Below are 21,384 nucleotides of genomic sequence, written 5' to 3' on the forward strand. Positions count from 1 at the left end.
CTTCTTTGATGATGGTAAAATATAATCTATATATTATTAAAAGTCTTCTGTAGGTTGTGCACTTCCTATCCAAAAACCTTACTGCCTTTTGTCATGATTCTTGGTTATGGTCTTCTGTCAACATTTACCATTGTAAACTGCTATGTCAACATTTCCCACTTCATTTTATGGTGTCAACAGTCATGATGTAATTGCAGGCCCTGGTCATTTGATGGCACAGTGGAGTAGGTTTCTGAAGTCTCTCGGCCAACTTTGTCACCATCTTGAGTATTAAAAAGCCTAAAATTCATTAACTGACCAGGGGCAATGCCTTTACTAGTACATTTGACGTTTTGATATATTGTCTTCAGAACACCATTGAAATTCAGTAAAGCACTTCAAAAGCTATCATTTACTCTGTCTGTCCTTAACCATTCCCAGCAAAAACAGCTCAGCTAGTAACTGAATCAAACCTTACTTCAGGCGAGGGTAGAAAATACTGTAGGTGATGTGGTTGTATGCATGCTTAAAATGGTTATTTTAAATGGATTACTGCCTTGTTGAAATAAGTGAGAAATGAATTTGGTATGAATGCACGGTAACATTACCAACACTAATTTCTACCTCATAGTTATTTCTATTATTTAATATATCAGCAATGTTACTTTAAGAATGTTCTTGAATCATCACATCCTTTCTACTTGCCACATATGTTGCCAACATGCTTTACTTAAATACATATTTGAGAGAACATGTTCAAACCAGTTGCACAGTGATGACAGAACAGCAGAGAGTGAACAATTCACCTTCATAACTGACAGCCTATGTTGTTTCTGTGTTAATATGTCTCTACATAAGAAACACACACACACACGCGCACATACACATTAAATGACAGTGCAGCCATTCAGAAAGTGACAAGTGCAAAATAAGCAGGAATTAAGTTTGAGCAACCTATGATTAGTTCAGACTGAACATTATGTTTGGATGTTTCTCAAAGTAACATAGCCACAAGGGGGAACATTCCTGTATCCAATTACAACCACACATTCTGGACGCTCACCATATGGGCACCCGTGATCCTAAACAAATCTGTATATGTCCAAGAAACATACCTGCAATGTTGTGTGACAGAGTTTCTTTCTAATGTGACTGAGGTGTTCATGTGGAGCCACTTTGGAGACCAAAGGTGCTCCGACAGTTGGTTTATGTGCTGACGTATGGAACTTCAAGGATCTGCAGTTTACAATTAAAATAAAAAAGTTTTTAAAAAAATTCGACTCTACTGCCAGAAGTCTGGACTTGGCTTAGTTCAACACAATCCTTGAAATTCAGCTATTTGTTTTTTTTTTGCTTTGGTTTGATGTCCTTTCTCAGGATAAAATCCCAAACCACTTCAAAATCTGAACTGTCCAATTTGTCTCCTGATATCTGCGCTTTCTGCTATTGCTCGATTTCGAGAAAATACGCTGGTCGGCTCCCACAATGTAGATGAAGGTTTTTAAAAAAAAACTCACTAGAAACCAAAAAAACCCCACAAAAAGCCGTACTGAAAGATCTATTGCAGAGATTCCAATCAAATCCAAATCTGGAAAACAAGGATTTAAATTCAATTTGAATCCAGATCCAAAAAACACACTGAGTTCAGTCCAAATCTTGATAAAAAAAAGTGAGGTGCATCAAATCTCATGGATATCTCAGTGATAACATACAATTTCACAGAAAAGATCCCAAAAGGCACTTATATTTCTAACTAAGTTCAGAAATGATGCAGAATTTTTTGCCCTGGTTCAGTGTTCTTGTATTATAACTTTCAGTTTATTTATAATTATTATACAAAGTTAAGTGACAAACGGACACTTGGCCACCTTAACAAATGGGCACGTAAGTATATTGAAGGTCTTTTCTAGACTTTACTTTAAGGTCAGTTGGTCCTCATTTGGATCAATGATGAACTCATTGGCAACTGTAATGCTAGCATTCCCTGCAGGAATGAGAACCTAGTGTAGGAGGGACACAAAATCAATTGAGAAGTTATGCCATTGGACCACATAGTCAGGTCCAATGTTAACACCCATCACTTCAATGGTATTAATGAGGTGATGATGAGCAGCTCAGGGATGAGGTGGGGGCTAGCATTGCAGTTTGTCTCCCTGTCCAATCATGTCACTGAAATTCCATCTTGGGATTTGACATCCCTGAAGACAACATTCTGCAATTGAATTTGGGGTTGGAGTCATCTGACTGCAGTCGGTTCCAGAAGTGGCAGAAAGTCATTTTCACTCCACCAACACTTCTTTTCCCTCAGAGAAATGTTCAGGATGAGTTATTTAGAAGCAAAGCCACAAAACACTGGTCAGTTCGATCAGCTGCTGTTGTGTGCAGATTGTGACTGCATTATCTATTTAGAGGGAACTGCCCACAATGTCATCCAGCTATTGTCAAAAGGAAATGCCAACTGGAGTGATGAGGAATTAGGGATGAGCAGCAAACTAGACTAAAACATTATGGAGCCAGTTCACTTACACTAAGTACAGATGACATCTACCATGTTCCACAGTTACGACATTCAGTTTCAGATTTGGTCTTGAGAGGCAAGATTTTGAATCTCTATGAAGACAAACTGAAGTCCAGATTGACCTGGGCTTTCTTCATTACCAAATATCTTATTCTGAGCATTCAACACTTTAGACAGTCTTTCCCCTACCAAGCTCAATCTTAAGGTTTCAGAAAGCCAGTTGGATTTGATTTTGTTCAGATTAAATTCCCCGAATAAATGATAAATGACCTAAGATTCCCCAAGAGGCTACTGCTTACAGGAGCACCCCTTCAAACTTGATTTTGTTTCATTTTTTTGCAACACATCATGGTGTAAATCTTGTTGATATCGGCCATTGCATCCTTGATGTCACCTTGAAGAAAATAGCTCTTTCCCCCACCAAAACAAAAATAAATGTTTGCCAAATATTTTGGCAAGAAGACAGTGGCTCTTTTAAGAGGAGACCGTCTGACTCCTTCCTGAACATCGCATGCTAATTCCATTGCTACGTTACATTAGCTGTGCAAATTCACATTTACAAACAGTTCACCTTCCTCCAACTTGCAGAGCGTTCTTCAATTTAATGGATTTTGCTAAGCCAGCGCATTGGCAAAGTTCCATATAAAATCTCTGTTTGATGCTTCAAGTGAGACCATGGCCCTTCTTTCTTGGTTTACCAAGGCAAATAGGCCAAAACGTCACCTCACTTTGTCTTATTGCTGAGTTTCGATGCTGCTCTGTAAATAAAGATGATGACTGATCTTTATCATCTGACTTTAGGAAGCTACACACATTACTGGATCAATTAGTAAACTATTTGGCTCTGATTGGCTAAATAATCAGTAATTCATGTTGGTGAAGGGACATTTTAAAAATGTTTTTAAAAAAATCTTGAATCATCAAATGCAAAAAAGTACAACAAAAATAACTACAATACTTCAATATTCAACATAAAAATGAACAAAAAATATTCTAAGAATGAATTTTAGATTTACTTGCTACCTGTAGTAGTACTAAAGATAATCCGAAATGTATACTCCAAAACAGAAGTAAAATATGACTTTACTCAAACTGTCGTCTAATGTCCATTTTGTATGATTCAGTAGGCATCATGGTGGGATGGACGATGCTCAGTTTGGTTAATTGTAAACAATTTTACAACACCAAGTTATAGTCCAACAATTTTTGTTGGACTATAACTTGGTGTTGTAAAATTGTTTACAATTGTCAACCCCAGTCCATCACCGGCATCTCCACATCACAGTTTGGTTAAAGCGTGGGATGATCCCCTCTGATCCCCCAGTCGAACATGGACCTCACTTTGTCATACGCCTTGCTATCCCTGGAGAACTGCAATCCAATTTCTGCCCCCACAATCAAAACAAAACTTCCACCTTCTGTTTCCCAGAGTCCCACCATTTTATAAATGTTCTGTAGAATTAACTGTTTTAAATTTCTAACAGTCAGTGCTTGATGTTGATTTGCTGACAATCCTATATAAACCACTGGTACGTGCTGCTTTCACACTGCATCTGCCTTCTGCACCTTGCCTCCACCACCTTTATTACATTTCAGTTGAACACAATCTCTCTGGTATGCTGAACGCACAATGGTTAAAAAAAGTGACAAATAAGTTCAGAACAAACAGGAGGAACACTGACTATCTGCCCAGGTAATAACTCACTTGAGTTCTGCCAACATTCAAAGATAACTCCCGCAGTTTGGCAACATCAGATCTGTACAGCGGAATCACTACTTTGCAACTCATTCCTGATCATCTGTTAGAAATTTGCAGACACATTTGTTGGTAAATGAATTAACCAGTGTGGGATTGAGCCATTCGGACAAGGAAAGTCCCATGTTTGATTTCCAGCCAACGTTGAGGTAGCTGATCGCGCACAGGGTAGAGATTCGCACCATCACTATTGACCTCCATGCTCTAGGACTCGGGATGGGGACAGGGAAAGAATAATCATGTTCCTGAATGTGCACCAGTGACCTCTGGTGGAAAGTGTGGACATAAGGTGAGGACAGGATTGGGCTCTGATAAAATGCTCTTCATGATTGAACAGTCTGCTAACCTCTCTGTCAAGGCTCAATGTGAAGAATGACCGCCTTGGCAAGGCTCCAAAGGTCTTTCCTCCAGTATGGCTGAATGTCTTCAGAAGGGAAAACTGGCGGACGCGAAAATACAAGAAAACAGATTATATAGAGACATATTTTCATGGTTTCTTATTCAGTAATAAGGCTACTGTACTTATCTTATGGGCAATATTTTGCACATTACATGATGCGAAAGAGATATATGTTTCAGTACTTCACAACCAAGGTGATAAAGCAGAGGAAAGTGCTGAGGTAAGACATGTAGTGCCTGTTTGATTCAGCTCACATTAAACTAATCCAAACAGATCCAACCAAAGAAATGCTGCTTTGTTCAAATGCAAATGACATTTTTACCACTTTTTTGCTCTCTTGGTTAGTCTGATATGTTTTAGGCAGAAATAAAATAACTGAGCAAAAATAAAATCCAGAAGAGGAAGTGTCTGACTATCCAGAAAACCACTGACCGACTTTTGCATTGAACAAAGTCTGTCAGTCCAATATAACAGTTACAGGCTTCTCATATATAGGAGGAAGTCTATTCTGCTTACAACAGAATTGTAGATATTTACAATGAGAGAGGAATCATGTTCAACAGCGACTCCAACAGTGTGCCTTCTTGAACTGCAGTCCAACACAGTAGAAGTTAAGCCCCGGTGGTAACCCTGGTGCTTTGAGTTAGATGGTTGTGGGTTTGAACCCCACATCATGCCTTGATTACACAATCTAGGCTGACACTCCACTGCAGTACTGAAGGAATGCTGCATTGTTTGTGATACCATCCTTCAGGTAAGATATTAAACTGAGGTCCCATCTGCCTGTTCTGGTGGTTAAGGTGCACTTTAAAGAATCTATGGCACTAATTGGAGATGAGGAGCTCTCTCAATGTCCTGGCCAATATTTCTCCTTCAAATATATCACACACAAAAAAAAAAGGTCACTCGTCTCATCACTGTTTTGGAGATCTTGCAAGGTCCAAAATGGCTGCCATGTTTACCTACACAACAACAGCCACTACACTCAAAGATAATTCATTGTTTCAACATGAAAGGTATATATTATCACTAAAACTGGTTGTATGCGTCACTTACATTGATGTTCGTGTCATTTATAGTAGTCTGAGGGTGGGGGAATGATTGGGAATGATCCAGAACTCATTTTGACATTGGGTGGCTCAGCAAGTTTTGATAATATTCTTATTTCAGTTCTATAACCTTGAATCCAGAAAAAATGAGGAGAGGTATCTAATTCCTATCTGACCCTGTGTTGTCTTGGGTTTCTTACTTGTAAGCATTACTTTTATATTGACTAAGATCTGAGTTCCAAGTCCTTGCAGTTACAAAGAAGCCTCCTAAGTAATAATAACAACCCCAGAGTGGGATTTCTACAAACATGGGTGTGTATTTGAGACCCAGTGATGGAGGCTGGTCAGAATATTTAGCAAGGGGGGGGGCACAACTTGCCCTTTTTATCACCTTGAAGATCTTTTCCTCCCTCCCCCACCATAAGTAAGTCATCAGCCTTTGAACTGGACAGTGCAGGGTAGTGACAGGACAGGGGTGAATTCTGATGTTCTCTTTGATGCTCTTTAATGCTGGCAATTTATTGTAAGCCTTCATAATTTTAAAAAATAATGTATTTTTATCCTGAGACACAAACGTAGGGAAGATGGGCCACTTGTTGATGCTCTGAACAGGTAGAAAGCCGACTCGTGGGCCACGCGCCTCTGAGGCCAAGAAGCACTTGTGAAACAACTGCCAAAGCCTTTTCGTCTCTTCACGTCACTAGAAGGTGTGCAGGAGCAGCTTGGTGGAGATGTCCATACAATTTGCTTTGCCCAGTGCTTCTGTAGGCAGAATGCGTGAGATTGGGAACTCAGAAAAGTGGGACTGAAACCCGAGTCGCTCCACTCCAAAGCACAGCTTCAACAGGCAGTGGATCATGACCTCTTAAATACTGATTGCAACTAAAATAATGACAGATTTTCAATGAATTCCAAGAAGTGAATTTCTTCTTTCATCACATTGTTGGCTTCGATTTTTTGAATGCTAATTTACTAAGTAACTACAACTTCTGTACTTTTATTTAACTGTATAGAAAATGTCTACGAACTGCACCACATCTCCATCCATGCGATTCAGACAAGTGCTCTTCTGATGTGACACTGGCTGAAATTTTCCCAAGGAAGCGCTACCTATTCTCAGTGCAAGTACAATGCATGAGCAAAACTCCAATTCATCTGCCCATTACAAGCACGGGTCTTTTCTTTTTCTCCTTCCTTTCCTCAAGGTGCAGACTCTCAGATATCAGCTTAACTCGGCATTTGAATTTGTGACTATGTGGTTTGGGAGTCAAATATTTGACCAAAAATGCTACAGGGTCATCCAAGAGACATGTAAAGGCATTTGTTTTACATAAATTAAACATATTGTGCATGGTGTTTGTTTCAGCTTATTCCTTCACCTTATGTTCCTAGCTCAAACCCTTCTCTGCACAATTCCGGTATCAATCACTTAGGTGACTGCATCTACCACAAAACATGGGCTGGATCACAAAAACATGGAATGGAACGTACAAAACAGCCTTATTTATCTGTGAAAGAGCATGCAAGCATACTACATTTCCATTGAGTTATTTAAGCAAGCAAGGCTTATTCGAGAAGCAGGTGTCTTGTGTTTGATTATGAATTTAGATTTCCAAAAATATGAAAGCCAACTATTGATAGTGAATGCTTCTTCATCACTTATTACTCAAGCTTGAGGGACTTTCTTGCAAATAACAGCACCTAGGTACTAAATAAATGATTCATTCAATGCTGCTCCTATAAAGGAACTTCTCTGTGTCTCACTGGGCCAACAGTGACGAGCTCCGCCCAAAATATCAACCTATCGCTCTCCTGACGTGCTTTGCAGGTCCAGCTTTAATTTACTTAGATAAGATTCTAACATGATAATCTTTTGTAGGACGCATGTAAGAAGTCCTTCTGATTTTCTTTTTCAGTTCAGAGTCACAGTATTTAATGTTTTCTTACTACCAAAGTACTCAGCCTTTCTTTGTCCACAGGGTTCTATCCAACTGCAAGGGAGTCAAGTGAATGAGTTCACAGCCAACCCAGAGGAGCCTGGCAAACATCTGTTTGAGATTGTCCCAGGTAAGAACCCTGAATCTGCTTTAGTTTCTTAGTTGCTGCTACTTCCCGCAGTGATGTTTAGGCAAAACGTCCTCCGATTCAATCACTTGTCATTTTGGCATGCTCTGCTACTGGCATGAACCTAGTGTTAAATTCAGAACACCTTATGATTAAGAACCAACTCTTAAGTGTGATACTGTACCTGTATATCACTGTATTAGAGTAAAGAAATATTGTTACTACATCATGCAAAGCATTAACCATTTTTATAATGCAGTGGGGTGAGCTATGATAGACAATTTGATTCATTTTCACTAATTGAACATATACTTTGAATAATGAGTGAAGTAAATACATTTACAAGCTTTCTTGCTGCCACAATTGATTTTCCCTCCTTTTTTGTTCTCCCCTTACTCGTCCGTTCCTTGTCGGAGAGCAGGGAGCAAAACCGTTCCTAAATTTCTTCCAAACCAACTCTGCAACGTGCTACAAAGAGGAGTATGAAAATATCCCAGGCAATTCACCTGCCTGTTTCTCCATCCTCAGCGGCTTCCTCTTTCCAACCGGATGGGGGAATTTGCTCTGCTATGAGCCTTGGAGAGAAATCCATGTTCCTCCATTTCATGTTATGCAAACTCTTCTACATAAAAAACAAGGTTTGGTCAAATCAGTGTTGATCCTACATTCCAAGTTCTCCAACACGTTTTTTTCCCAACATGGCTGCCTTGGAGTCCCAAACAGTTGACTGAGCTGTAGCCAAGCCCGTAGCAAGTGAATAAAAAAAAGACTCACAAAAGTGGTTAATTTTAAGAATTAAAACAAGGCTATGCTCCATAATCATGGAATGCTGAAGTTGTGATGTAATCAATTCATCAAATACAACAAAAAATTAATTGGGCTTTTTGGATGTCAGGTGATGGCTGTTTACAGACACTCTGAGTGCAGACGGCTAAGAGGCCTCCACTGGATTGCATTCAGCACAAGTCTTTGTTCTCTCAGCTGTGTCACAATCCAACAAAAGGATTTTTCAGACTTTATTTTACCTCAGTACATCTGCTCACTGCACAACAGTGCATGATGTCCTCGTGAATAGGCTCATTGTTTTCACTGTGAAGTTAAATCCATATTGAAAGGAAAGATTACAGATTCATTCAAACGTAGAAATACCTCAAAGTGGTTTGAGTTTCAATGGAGCTGTGTATGCTTTTCTATGTCGAACATTTAATAATAGCAGAAAGAGTTGCAACTGTCTAAATGTACAATCTAATGTACAAGTGCATACAAGTCAAACAAGTAAACGATGGCTCAAAGTTCTAGCAGGGAGAGTGATGCATTCTCAGCCTGAGAGTACAAGTGTAAACCAAGTCTTCAAATGGAGACTCTCACTCACCTCATTCTCTAAGCTCTGATGGGTCAGGCTGGTTGCTAAATGAAGTGCTTCACAACAATGAGGCATCTAACCAATTAAGACTTCAAGGGTTAAGTTACGAGGAGAGATTACACAAATTGGGGTTGTATTGTCTGGAGTTTCGAAGGTTAAGGGGTGATCTGATCGAAGTTTATAAGATATTAAGGGGAACGGATAGGGTGGATAGAGAGAAACTATTTCCGCTGGTTGGGGATTCTAGGAGTAGGGGGCACAGTCTAAAAATTAGAGCCAGACCTTTCAGGAGTGAGATTAGAAAACATTTCTACACACAAAGGGTGGTAGAAGTTTGGAACTCTCTTCCGCAAATGGCAATTGAGACTAGCTCAATTGCTAAATTTAAATGTGAGATGGATAGCTTTTTGGCAACCAAAGGTATTAAGGGATATGGGCCAAAGGCAGATATATGGAGTTAGATCACAGATCAGCCACGATCTTATCAAATGGCGGAGCAGGCACGAGGGGCTGAATGGCCTACTCCTGTTCCTATGTTCCTAACCGACTTTGACTAGTACTGCTGCAACCCCTTATGAGTTTTATGAGTTTGTTTACCTTTTTTATTCTGGATAATTTTGGCTTGCGTGTGTCAAACTGTTCTTGTAGGTGACCCCTAGCCTCCTTACATCCTTGAGAGTGATATCACTTGCGCTGATGGCTAGGTAAGAATTGTAGCACATCTGAAATATTGAACAGAGAACGCTTTTTTAGATTCCTTCAACTACTATTTCTATCTGGTGCCTTCGCATGATCCTCTCCATCCTTGAAAGTGGCAGAGTAACACCATACAGGACCTTGTTTTGGGCTTTGACTCCAAACAAATTTATCAAACAGTAATAGAACAAGTGAATAAAGACAGGAGCATAACAAATATTTACAGTAGTTCATACGGTATGCTGGTTTCTCATACAGTAGAAAATAAATGACAACTTCAGTACTAAACTATGACTGTAGCTACTTTTTTACGTAATTGTTTAATTACCATATATTCCTTCCTAACCAACTACAGAAGTTGTCTGGCTTATCATTCTTTTCAGAGATTCGAGCCACACTTCTCTTCAAAAACTCTTCAATTTGAAAGAGGCAGGCAGATAAGTCGCTCGAAAATAGTAGTAGTTGCAAGGAGAATTTCAATAACTGTCTGTTAAATTCGAAAGCTGCCAGATGCATATGTGAACAAATCACACAGCATGTTTGTATTTGAATTGAGTGATTTAGCCCCCTTCCTTCAAGCAAACTGCCTGATATGAACCAAACCGCAGTTGCAAGATGCTATTGGATTTAGCAGAGGCAAGAGAATGAAACTTGTTTTTAAACCCTGTACTGTTACATACCGTAACAGAATTGAAGACACCACTTTGGTGAATTCTGGTTATGCCGTGAAGAACAAACATCACTGACTATTGCCGTGTGGAGTAGAATAGATTCTATGACAGGCAGTCTCAGACAGCCTCAGCCAATCACCTAAAGTGATAGCTTCCAAAAGCATTAACTCCGCCTAACTGGTGTACCAATTGAAGTTATTAAACTGTCAATGTTACTGTTCCTGATGTTGCTGGATGGCAACTACTGCCGTTTGTTTATTTGATTGCTGCTGTTGCTATTACTAGAGTGTGCTGTCAGCACAAAAACCCGAACCACTACAGAAGAGGGATCCAGGCAAACCAATTAAGTTATGCTAGATTCGTGGAATCACTTTAGTTCAGATTCTTATAATACAATTCAGTGACAGATCTTTTAAAAGGTGTGCCCTTTTCTGAAGTGAGAAGGATATGATGCTGATTTTGCAGCGAGTGCTATTGTACAGATCTAGCTGCTTTCACTCACTGACTATCTGACTGGACACACTTTGTTGAGTTTGGTCTTTTCCTGACCCTGATTAGGCTAAACTGCACTGGGAATTGAAATGACCAATCAAGCATTTACAAAGCACTGACTCACACTTAACTCATTTCAAGATTCACTCAATACAAGTCAGAATTCCGTTTCTGCTCTGTGGTCTAATGTACTGTATCTACCAATGAAACCACAACGAGAGGCCATTTAGCATTCTTACGGTTATCTGTGGACCATGGGGGAGATTTTCCCTCCCTGTTCTTTGTAGCTGCAGTGTGTACTATCCACAGGATGCACTGCAGCAACTCACCATGGCTTCTTCAGCAGCACCTCCCAAACCCGCCACCTCCACCACCTATAAAGACAAGGGCAGAATGGTGCATGGGAACACTATCACCTTCAAGTTCCCCTCCAAGTCACATACCATCCCAATTTGGACATATATCGGCCGCTCCTTCATCGCCGTTGGGTCATAATCCTGGAACTTCCTATCTAACAGCATTGTGGGAGCACCTTCACCACACAGACTGCAACGGTTCAAGAAGGTGGCTCACCACCACCTTCTCAAGGGCAACTCGGGATGGGCAATAAATGCCGGCCTTGCTAGCAACGTTCATATCCCAAGAATGAATTAAAAAAAACACGAGAGGCAACCACGTGATCAGAGGAAGAGAAGCCGATGGAGGCAATGTCACTTCTGCATTGCAGCAGGAATGAGCAGAACCAGGAGAGAGCAGTGACATGGAGGTGGAATGCAGTGAAGAGCTATTAGAGGACGACAGCATGGTATCGATTGAGGTAGAGAAGTCAATGAAGATGAGGAGGGACTAGGGGTAATGCACAGTCTGTGTGCTTTTATAGCTGTGTATCTTTACAAACATCTCAGTCAGTTCCTTTCAATTCAAAAAGTCACTACGCCAAACAAAATTCTACTTCCTCATTAGGCACCATCTTCATGCAATATCAAAGCCTTTTTTGCTTATTAGCCTCGATATTAACTCCCCCCATTTTGTGTGTGTGGGAGGGGGGGGTCGGTGGGCTGGGAGGGATGGGTTAAAAATTTTAAAATGGGGAACGCTTCCCCAACCCGCCATGTACGCACCTGCCACCATTTTTTACGGCGGCGGGTAGTGTGCTGTGCGAGAGTCCCACTTTGGAGAGGCGGGACACTTCATTAATATATTTAAATCAGGCACCCACCGTGCATTTCGGAGCCTGATTTAAATTCAGCAGTTGCCGCGCGGGTTTCCCAGGGCTCAGGAAACACGGCAGCAAAAGGAAGGCGGGAGCTGCCGGCTCAAGAAGGTAAGTTCCTTTTACAGCAGTCCTTGTGGACCAGGAGGGGCAGGTTCAAATTATCATGAGGTCCTGCCGTTAAATTCGGCAGGAACTCCGCGCCCCCGGCCTTGCTGGGTTTTCCCCACGCTACCCCGCACCCTCTCCGCCTCCACGTAAACATCGGGGCCATGGTTTCAACACCTGCACACAGTGTTGAAACAGTGAGACAGGGAAAGGAAATGCAAAGGAAAGTGGGATTAGGCTGGATAGCTCTTTTTCGGCCGGCACAGAAACGATGGGCTGAATGGCCTCCCTCTGTGCCATAAATTTCGATGATTTTATCCTTTTAAAATGGTAACAAAGTACTTTTACATTTAGATTATTTTACTTAAGGCAATGAAGGAGTACTTGCAACATAAAGTACTGCTTCTAAACCTTCCCTCCCTTTAAATTTCACATGTCCTATCTCTTTGAATATGCTGACCCTATTCACATTGAACATGGTTTTTGACGTTAAATTTACCATTAGAGGAAGCGGACTATAACTCCTAATATAGACCTGACATTTTGTGAAATAGAGGAAGCTATTAACATCCTGTGGAGTGGAAAATCTCCAGGCCCTGAGGGTCTAAAGACGTGGTTCATAATATTTTCTGATACAGCTCTGGGTGCCATTTCATGCGTATTCAGTGTGTGAAATCTTCCAAAGGCACTGATGACCTTGCCATACTAGGACTTCTGCGTATGTTTGTTTGTAGCAATGTAAATCCAATATGAAAATCCCAATATAAAGCCAATTAATCCAAAATGGCTCTGTCCATTCCACCCAGGGTGGTTGTTGGACAGTGGGGTAGTGCTGTGTTAGCTTCTTTCTAAACGATGAACATGTACTGCACATGTTTCAGGAGGAATTGAGAAAGTCCAACTTGGCCTGCGTGATTGCAGTGCAATTATTCAATGTTTCTCACTTTGATTGGCCAACTTTATTTTTTATTCGTTCATGGGATGTGGGCGTCACTGGCGAGGCCAGCATTTATTGCCCATCCCTAATTGCCCTTGAGAAGGTGGTGGTGAGCCGCCTTCTTGAACCGCTGCAGTCCATGTGGTGAAGGTTCTCCCACAGTGCTGTTAGGTAGGGAGTTCCAGGATTTTGACCCAGCGACGATGAAGGAACGGCGATATATTTCCAAGTCGGGATGGTGTGTGACTTGGAGGGGAACGTGCAGGTGGTGTTGTTCCCATGTGCCTGCTGCCCTTATCCTTCTAGTGGTAGAGGCCGCGGGTTTGGGAGGTGCTGTCGAAGAAGCCTTGACAAGTTGCTGCAGTGCATCCTGTAGATGGTACACATTGCAGCCACGGTGCGCTGGTGGTGAATGTTTAGGGTGATGGATGGGTGCCAATCAAGCAGATTGACATGTCAGTTAGTCATTTCACCTGATACTCAGGAAGACTGTTTCTGCTCCTCATATCTTGCCTGCCTCATTAATTGTGAAGACATCAGTAGCCAGTGAATGCCCAGGCCACAGTCAGTGGTCCAGTGTAATTTAATTTAATTGAGAAATTTAAGTGAAGGGGTGAGTCCCATAAGCGCCTGTGGTGATTAGCACCAACCAGTGCTTAAAAGCCCATTGATTTTAGGTCGGAGTGAAGATTAAGGGAGGGAAAGAGTTCCAAAGTTTTAAGGCCGTAGGATAGAAAGAATTAGAATAGGAGACTGGATGATGAGTCTTAATTTCAACATATTGTGGATGCAGAGAGGAGGATGAATATTTAGGACTTCATATTTAGAATTTAGAAGAAAAAGAGGAAATTTTAGAGGTTGCAGTACCTGAAACAGTATTGATGAAATAGAGACACACAAGAAATGCTGCAAAGGACTAAGTGAAAGAGGTCGGATGCTGGAGGCAAGCGATGAATTGCCTTTCAAGCAACAAGTTCTTTCTTGTATCCCGTCGGATGTGTGAGACAGATGCTGAAGGAATTATAGATATTCTGATCATGGAATTCTGTCACTTTTGACTCTCAGGACCCCTTCCAGATTCCTGTCATGGTGTTCGGAATGGAATGGATAGGTGATTCTGGCCCCTGTGTGTCTCTCGCATTACATCAGATAGAACATTGGCCTGTTCTACAAGTACAGTAATAGAACCTCTCTTCATAATGTACTTTAAAGCAGCTCAGTGATGTTTGAGAATGATTGGATTCAGCAACAACTAGGGCTGTTAGATTCATTATGCTAGATGTTAGGTAAATATTTCCTGTACAAAACACTTCTCAATATCATCCCAAGCAACTAGTCTAGAAAGGATTACTGTCTGGTATTGTTACTACTGACACTTTGAGAGATGAATTCACCTGTCAATGTAGATCAAATCTAAACTTGTCCAAATGCTGTTTCTAATCTTAAAATTATGTCAAGTTTCAGGCTAAACTCGGGTGGATGTTATTTGAAAGCAAGAAACCCTCAGATTGAAACACATGTCACAAGGGTTGTAACTTGAAATGACAATTGTCCCTTTGAAGCAAATGTGCAGTCTGAGGAATGATGTTTTGGAACTCAGCCATAAGCACTTGTGTTTGTATTCCACTGTGCTGTATATACCCGGAGAGGGGAGTTTGGAGGTTGAGAGAAGCATCAGATGCTTGGAAGAGGCAGAGCTGCCCATCTGAAGGATTTCAACACATTCCAACTCCAGAACGAATTTAGAATCTTCTGAGAGACTCAAAGCCCCAATTTCAAGCTACCCTTACTCTGATTGTCACTTCAGTCGCCCCCTACCCTCTCCGCAAAGGGATTCTCATGTGACAACCTAGGCACGAGTTGATGTATGGGTAAGAGTTAGAAAAACCTAACCTGTTAACACATTTTTTTTCCCACCACCATTGGTTCTAAAGAGATATTGCTCCCTTTATGTTAGGGCACTGCCCCTAAATGAGGCATCACCAACGCTTACAGAAAAACAGACAACAGAGGTGACTCTTTCTGGGTTCCACCAGGAGCAGTAGCCTCGTCAGTAGCAAACATGAGTGCTGCTCTGGCCAGTCCGCCCTTTTCTCTGGGCTCAGGTAGGCTGAGCCTTGCAGCCTGCCTGTACAGGCCATAAGTGTGGTTTTCCTTTGCCAGCCATTGGGGAAGGGCCACAGCCAGAAATGAAAGTTGTGATCCATGGCAACTGCATGTGGTATTATTGGCTGTCGCCCATGCAGTGTGAATGGTGTGGAATCAGGAGCTTCCTGTTTACATTATGAAACTGATAACCTCTTTATGTTACAGAACCAGGTGAATAGCAAAATATATTTTTTTAATACTGCCCCTCTTCCTGTCCATTTTTCAAGTTTATTCTCCTCTCCTCCTTTACCATTCCCGAACCAAATGCCCCAGGTATACCAGCAACTCCTGGTCCTCCACACAAAGCTGATGTGTAACTGGCTGCCAAAGGTGACAACAGGTCAGCCATCTTCCCACTCCCTCTTCCTTTTCTCTGTTGTGTCCCATCCTCCGACAGTATACCTGAGATCTGAAATCCTCGACAAGGGATGAACCCATGCCTTTCACTCTTTAGCACAGTACGTCAGTGGCCCAAGATGGAAATAGTTTAGTGCACGGGGAAGAATTTTGAGTGCCCAACTTCTGTGTACTTGTTGGCAACACATTACTTTGTGACATCCATGAGGTATTGCAGCTTTGAGGAGAGGATTCATATGAATAAAAGTTCAGCTCAATGTCCTGGAGGGAAGAGAATGACAAATGTGCAGGGCCTGTATCTGTCTGTATGCATTTGCAATAACCCTGAGCCTAGCAACTGAATGAGAGGCAGTAGCACTGAGACTGAAGCTGAAGAACAAGTTAAGAAGATACGGTCCTAAAATTAGAACTTTTTTCACTGGAACAGAGAACGTTAAGGGGGGGATCTAATAGAGTTTGCAAGATTATGAAAGGTTTTGACAGAGCAAATGTTGAAAGACTGTTTCCACTGGTTGAGGTACAGCAATGTTATGTAGATGATAGCAAGTTTTTTTTTAAGAGAGAACTTTCCCTCAGGACATTAAGGGGTAGGGGGGGATGGAAGAGAGTCCAAGATAAGATAGATTGCACATGGTCTGTGATAGCAGATTTGAAGGGCTTAATGTTCTTAATGAAATGATCATTAAAATAAGACAGGCATCTGAGGGGAAGGGGTTTCACATTATGATCTTTACTTTCAGAATGTTTAATACTTGAAGTATTTTTTCCATCCCAAGCAAACTGATGAATAAAGAGCTAATTATTATTTGCATCAATACAAGCATGATTTAGGCACCTTGATATTTTATTCAGACAACTATCAGCGCAGGATCGATGCTTAATATTGCAAACTGCACCAACTTATTTCTGATGCACTTCTTCATTGGCTGGGAGATTAACAGTGCCACAGGGAACTGTGCTTCACAAGCTATGGAAAATTTAAAGGGGCTTTTCCTGCCTAGTGTGGTGTGCTGACATTTTTGTTAAAGACTTCAAACTCAACCAAAAGGAGCACCAATGGACAGGACTCCCCAAATCCACAAGATTGAATGTTGTCTCAACAAAGAATTGAACAGACTCACCAGTCTTGTGAGTAGTTCTAACTTTGAAATTTATATTCTATCTAAATCATCAAACTTGCCTAATTTCACATGTGTAATATTGACTGCCTCTGTCCCGGTCACACCAGCACTGCCCCTAAAGCTCTTATCCAGATCTTTGTCACTTCCAGGCTTGACTTCTTCAATGCTATCCTCGATAGCCTTCCGACTTCCACCAGACACAATCTACAAAGCATCCAAATGCCTGCCATCTGCATTTTACTCCATGCTAAGTCTGGCTTACCCATCATCATCGACCTCAAGTGGCCTTCGTCACCAATACACTGGCTTCAAAATCTTCATCCTCACTTACAATCCTTTCATGGTCTTGCCCCACTCTACATGCATGACCTTCTCCAACCCTACCTACCAGTTTGCATAGCCTGCTCTTCTCTGGCCTAATGTGCACCCTCCTTCCCTCCGCTCCACCATCAGAGCCATCGACCATCATCTCCTCCCAACTCCAAACATCTCCTCAATATCTCTCTCTTTAACGTGTGTTTGGACTCCTGCTCAGTGTCCTTTCTCCCTCCCCTTTTGTGAGGCAAATTGATATGTTTCACTACACTAAGGTGCTTTGGAAATGCAATCTGTTGCTGTTTAATGATGATGAATGCATTGCGCCATAATTACAGCAGCTTCAAAGGTGGCAACATTCTCAGCCCCACATTACAACCAAACTTCCTCTGTGTAATTGTGTACTGAAAAAAGAACATGCAATACTGTTGAGCTGGGAGGGGCACACTGGTGGAAAAGATTTCTTGTCTTGCATTAAAACTACGGATCATGGAATTAATGCAATTTAACAAGGACACTGAAGACATTTAGCTTGTAAAACCCAATACTTGTCACAATGATTCATGGATCTCAGTAAAAAGCCACAATTTGCTCCCATTTTCTTCCCTTTCATTATGGAGGGATTAACATCAATGTGGGAAGGGGAGGGAAAGTAGCTCAAAATCTTTTTTGTCTTTAATACTCTCTCCTTCAATAGTAAATAATAAAGAAAAGAAAGACTTGAATTTATATAGTGTTTTTTCACAATGTCTCAAAGCACTTTACAACCAATGAAGTACTTTTGAAATGTAGTCATTGTTATAATGTAGGAAAAGTGACAGCCAATTTGCACACAGCAAGCTCCCACAAACAGCAATGAGATAATGACCAGGTAATCTGTTTCAGTGATATTGGTGGAGGGATAAATATTGGCCAGGACACTGGGGAGAACTCTCTTGCTTTTCTTCAAAATAGTGTCATGGGATCTTTTATGTCCTACCTGAGAGGGCAGACAGGGCCTCAGATTAAAGTCTCATCTGAAAGACAGCAACTGCTGACAATGCAGCATTCCCTCAGTTCTGCATTGAAGTGTTAGCCTGGATTTTGTGCTATGAGTCTCTGGAGTGGGGCTTGAACTCACAGCCTTCTGACTCAGTGGCAAGAGTGGTACCACTGAGCCACAGCTGACACCTTGAATGGGTTTTACTATCTGTTATATACAATCCGGGTTCAGTGTAATGCATTGAAGACCAGTCTGTTAACTATTTTTTTTCTAGTGATGCCTAGTGGTATGACTGATTTTTAGTGCAGTCCAAAAGGATGTAGCATCTATTTAAGCTGCCAACATAACCAATGCAAACTGGTTCCCAGTTCAAGGTAGAGGTAGACATGGCTGCTCTTCAGAGAAGGAGGAAGATTCTAAAACATGGTTATTGGTAAAAAGTCTGACAAAGTCACCTCAGGTTACATGGCGTATTTAGTCCCTTCAACAACACGTGATTTTATTCACCTCTTGCTCTGGTTCAGAAATGTAACTGTAGCCTTCAAAGGCCAACCCTGAAACTCTGTAACATGCTCTCATCTTTTTCCCCATAGTTTGTAGAGCTTTCCACTGAGCTGTGTAAATTTCAATCCATATCAGTATGTAACTAACACTCAAACTGACAATGCCCTAAAGTGCTTGTGTAAGAAGATGACCAAAGATTGCTGGCAGCTACGATGGAAATACTAACATAGACTTTAAGGGCATCCCAGGGGGATACTGGGTTCAAAAATCGATACCTGCTGGTAGTGTCCTTTCTTTGGAATTTCTTTAGATACTTATTAAATGTTTTATCATATTACATGTCAACAGGAAGCATTGGAGGTTGGATACGCTCACGGATGAATTATATGCATGCATTTAAAGCCATCGATACAAGTTGCTCTGAAAAGCCCCTTTCAGCGTCTGTCTCCAAGTAGCTTGTGCTTTATCCTGAGACTGTCTACTTGCTTCTTCCATCTGTCACACATTGTCCTAACAATCAATGATTCAAGACATTATTCCATTTCTTTTTTTTGTTACTGCAGACATCAAAGGAGATTCGGTTCCTAGTTTCCAAAGCACTGAGCACGGTAGTTCCTTTCCTCTGAGGTTATTTCCATGACATTGAAGTTTCCTCTATCGTGGTATTAATTAAGGATGCATGTTGTGGAAGCCTTGACTGAGTATAGGTTCTGGGACTGTTCGGGGGAGGAGGGAATAATATGGCAATGTAATTATATATGGCTCAGCGTTGATTTAATAATTTTATCGACATGTTGTCTGACTTCATTTGCCTCCCAACCTATTTTTCTCCTTACTGGGAGAAGAATGCCATGCCAGTTCAATGTTCTTGGGGGCCAATGATGAAGCATCTGTAGGGTGAAGGGACCATAGTGGCGTAGTCTTGAGTTAAGTGCGGTAGCTCACAGCAGGATATTGAAAACAAATATCCTCCAACTTCTTCTTCCCTCCAAAAAACAATTGCACAGTCAATTTAGTGGGTTGAAGATATACCACCCAGCTTGTCAGTAGAACCAACCTTGTTCTGCACTGCACAGGTATTACTGAAGGATGCCCTTCCGTTGCATTCCTTGGAATTCAGAACATGAAGAACTATCATTAAGGCACATGTCTAATATGCCACAAATTTAACCAACACTGGGGCTTTGCTGCTTTTAAAGAAAGAGGAGAAAGTGCCCTTACATTCTCTCAGTGCAGTCCCGAAGCACTTTGTCTAGGCTAAAATTGGTTTGCACCAGGATCCCCCACGTGTTGATATTAATCAACAATTTGGACAGACGCACCCATATATCTTCTAAACAATATCTTTGAGATCCCTTCTTGATCTTTGCATACCCGTGAAATTTCACTTGGCCATATCCATTACCATATCTCACTGGGTGGTCCATTGTTCATGATGGTGAGTATAGTGAACAAGGTCCCTAGGTGAATCTACCAAGAGCACAATATCATCTTCAAATAGGAGTGCTTCAAATCTTTCAGAAATGTCCACAACAGACACTCTTATATTGTGCCTTACGATGTCATTCAACATATTGAATAGGACATCAAAGACATTAAATAGGATGGTTAGCATTGGAAAATCCTTCTTGAATTCTTCCTTCGAGAGGGATGTGCTCAGTGAATAACCCATCTACTCCTACACAAATCTTGGTAATGGAGAACACACCCCAGATAAAATTCAAGATTGTCCATATACTCCACAGCTTTCAATTTCTTCATTAGGGCTGCACGAGGCACTATGCCAAAAATCTTATGAAGATATTTTTGAAATCTTATGCGATCTCATATAAAGTCACAATCTGCCTGTGCATTCCTCACCAAAGAGAAACTCAGTCTGTTCCTGACAACTGAAAAAAACACTTTAAAAGCCACTGGTATCAGCAAGATTCTTCATAATTTTTCAGTTTCATTAGGATTTCACCTCCTTATGGATAGAAATTGCATCTGTGCTTGGAATGATGAGAATATATGCCTCAAACTCCTCAGCTTCAGAGACACAAGTTGGCAGTTCCTAGCGCTGATCTCCAAGACCATTGCTGTTCTTCCCCCTTACCATCTAAACCACCTTTCAGGAATTAGGCATGAGTATTGTCCATACCTGACACTGTAGGAGGAGGCAACTTCCTTCCAGTGAGTTGGTTGGTTGAGGGCTTCTATCCACGTAGCATACTGTACTAGATTTTCCATCCCCCCTGTAGATCAATTCTTACCATCTTCTGTTGGGTCAAATGTCAATTCAGTCTAACGCTCTCTCCAGACCCAAAGGATGTCCTTCAGAGGTTTGCTGGAGAGCATTTCCTGGCCACGGTTGCGATCAGAATTTAAAGTTGGCTCTCTGGAAATGCCTAAACTGCAAACAGACAATAAAGGTCTGGCTTTTCAGATAAAAATCAATTTTCTGATTCCTTCTGTGTCTCCTGATGTGAAAGCGTTAGTTAGTAAATTTTTGTCAGCAGGAAAGCCAACATCAGAACTCGACTCACAATCCCACTCCCTGCCCCATCTTTGTCTTACCCTTATCTGGTTTTAGACATGGCAGAAGGTGGCAAGCCTAATCTGAGCAGGGGCATGGGAAGTATCTAGCTCTAAAGGGAGCCATATTTTGTGTATACACTTGCATGCAGGTGGTGCAGTAGATGGGGTCGGTATCTTATCCCTTCTAAGATGGA

The 21,384-nt window shown here is 41.3% G+C and overlaps 1 protein-coding gene across 2 annotated transcripts in view; it reads left to right on the forward strand.

Moving 5' to 3' along the window:
* LOC137304136 (rho GTPase-activating protein 22-like) overlaps positions 1-21,384 on the forward strand; it is a 295,940-nt gene that overhangs the window by 75,625 nt on the left and 198,931 nt on the right. For both annotated transcript variants that reach the window (XR_010958519.1, XM_067972623.1), the window contains exon 3: positions 7,682-7,769. Coding sequence is in view for 1 of the 2 variants with exons in the window: in XM_067972623.1 (XP_067828724.1) it covers positions 7,682-7,769 (88 nt within the window). In the remaining variant the exon portion in view is untranslated. The remainder of the gene's footprint in view (positions 1-7,681; positions 7,770-21,384) is intronic.

The sequence above is a fragment of the Heptranchias perlo genome, chromosome 36 (assembly GCF_035084215.1).
Source record: "Heptranchias perlo isolate sHepPer1 chromosome 36, sHepPer1.hap1, whole genome shotgun sequence".
Lineage (NCBI taxonomy): Eukaryota > Metazoa > Chordata > Chondrichthyes > Hexanchiformes > Hexanchidae > Heptranchias > Heptranchias perlo.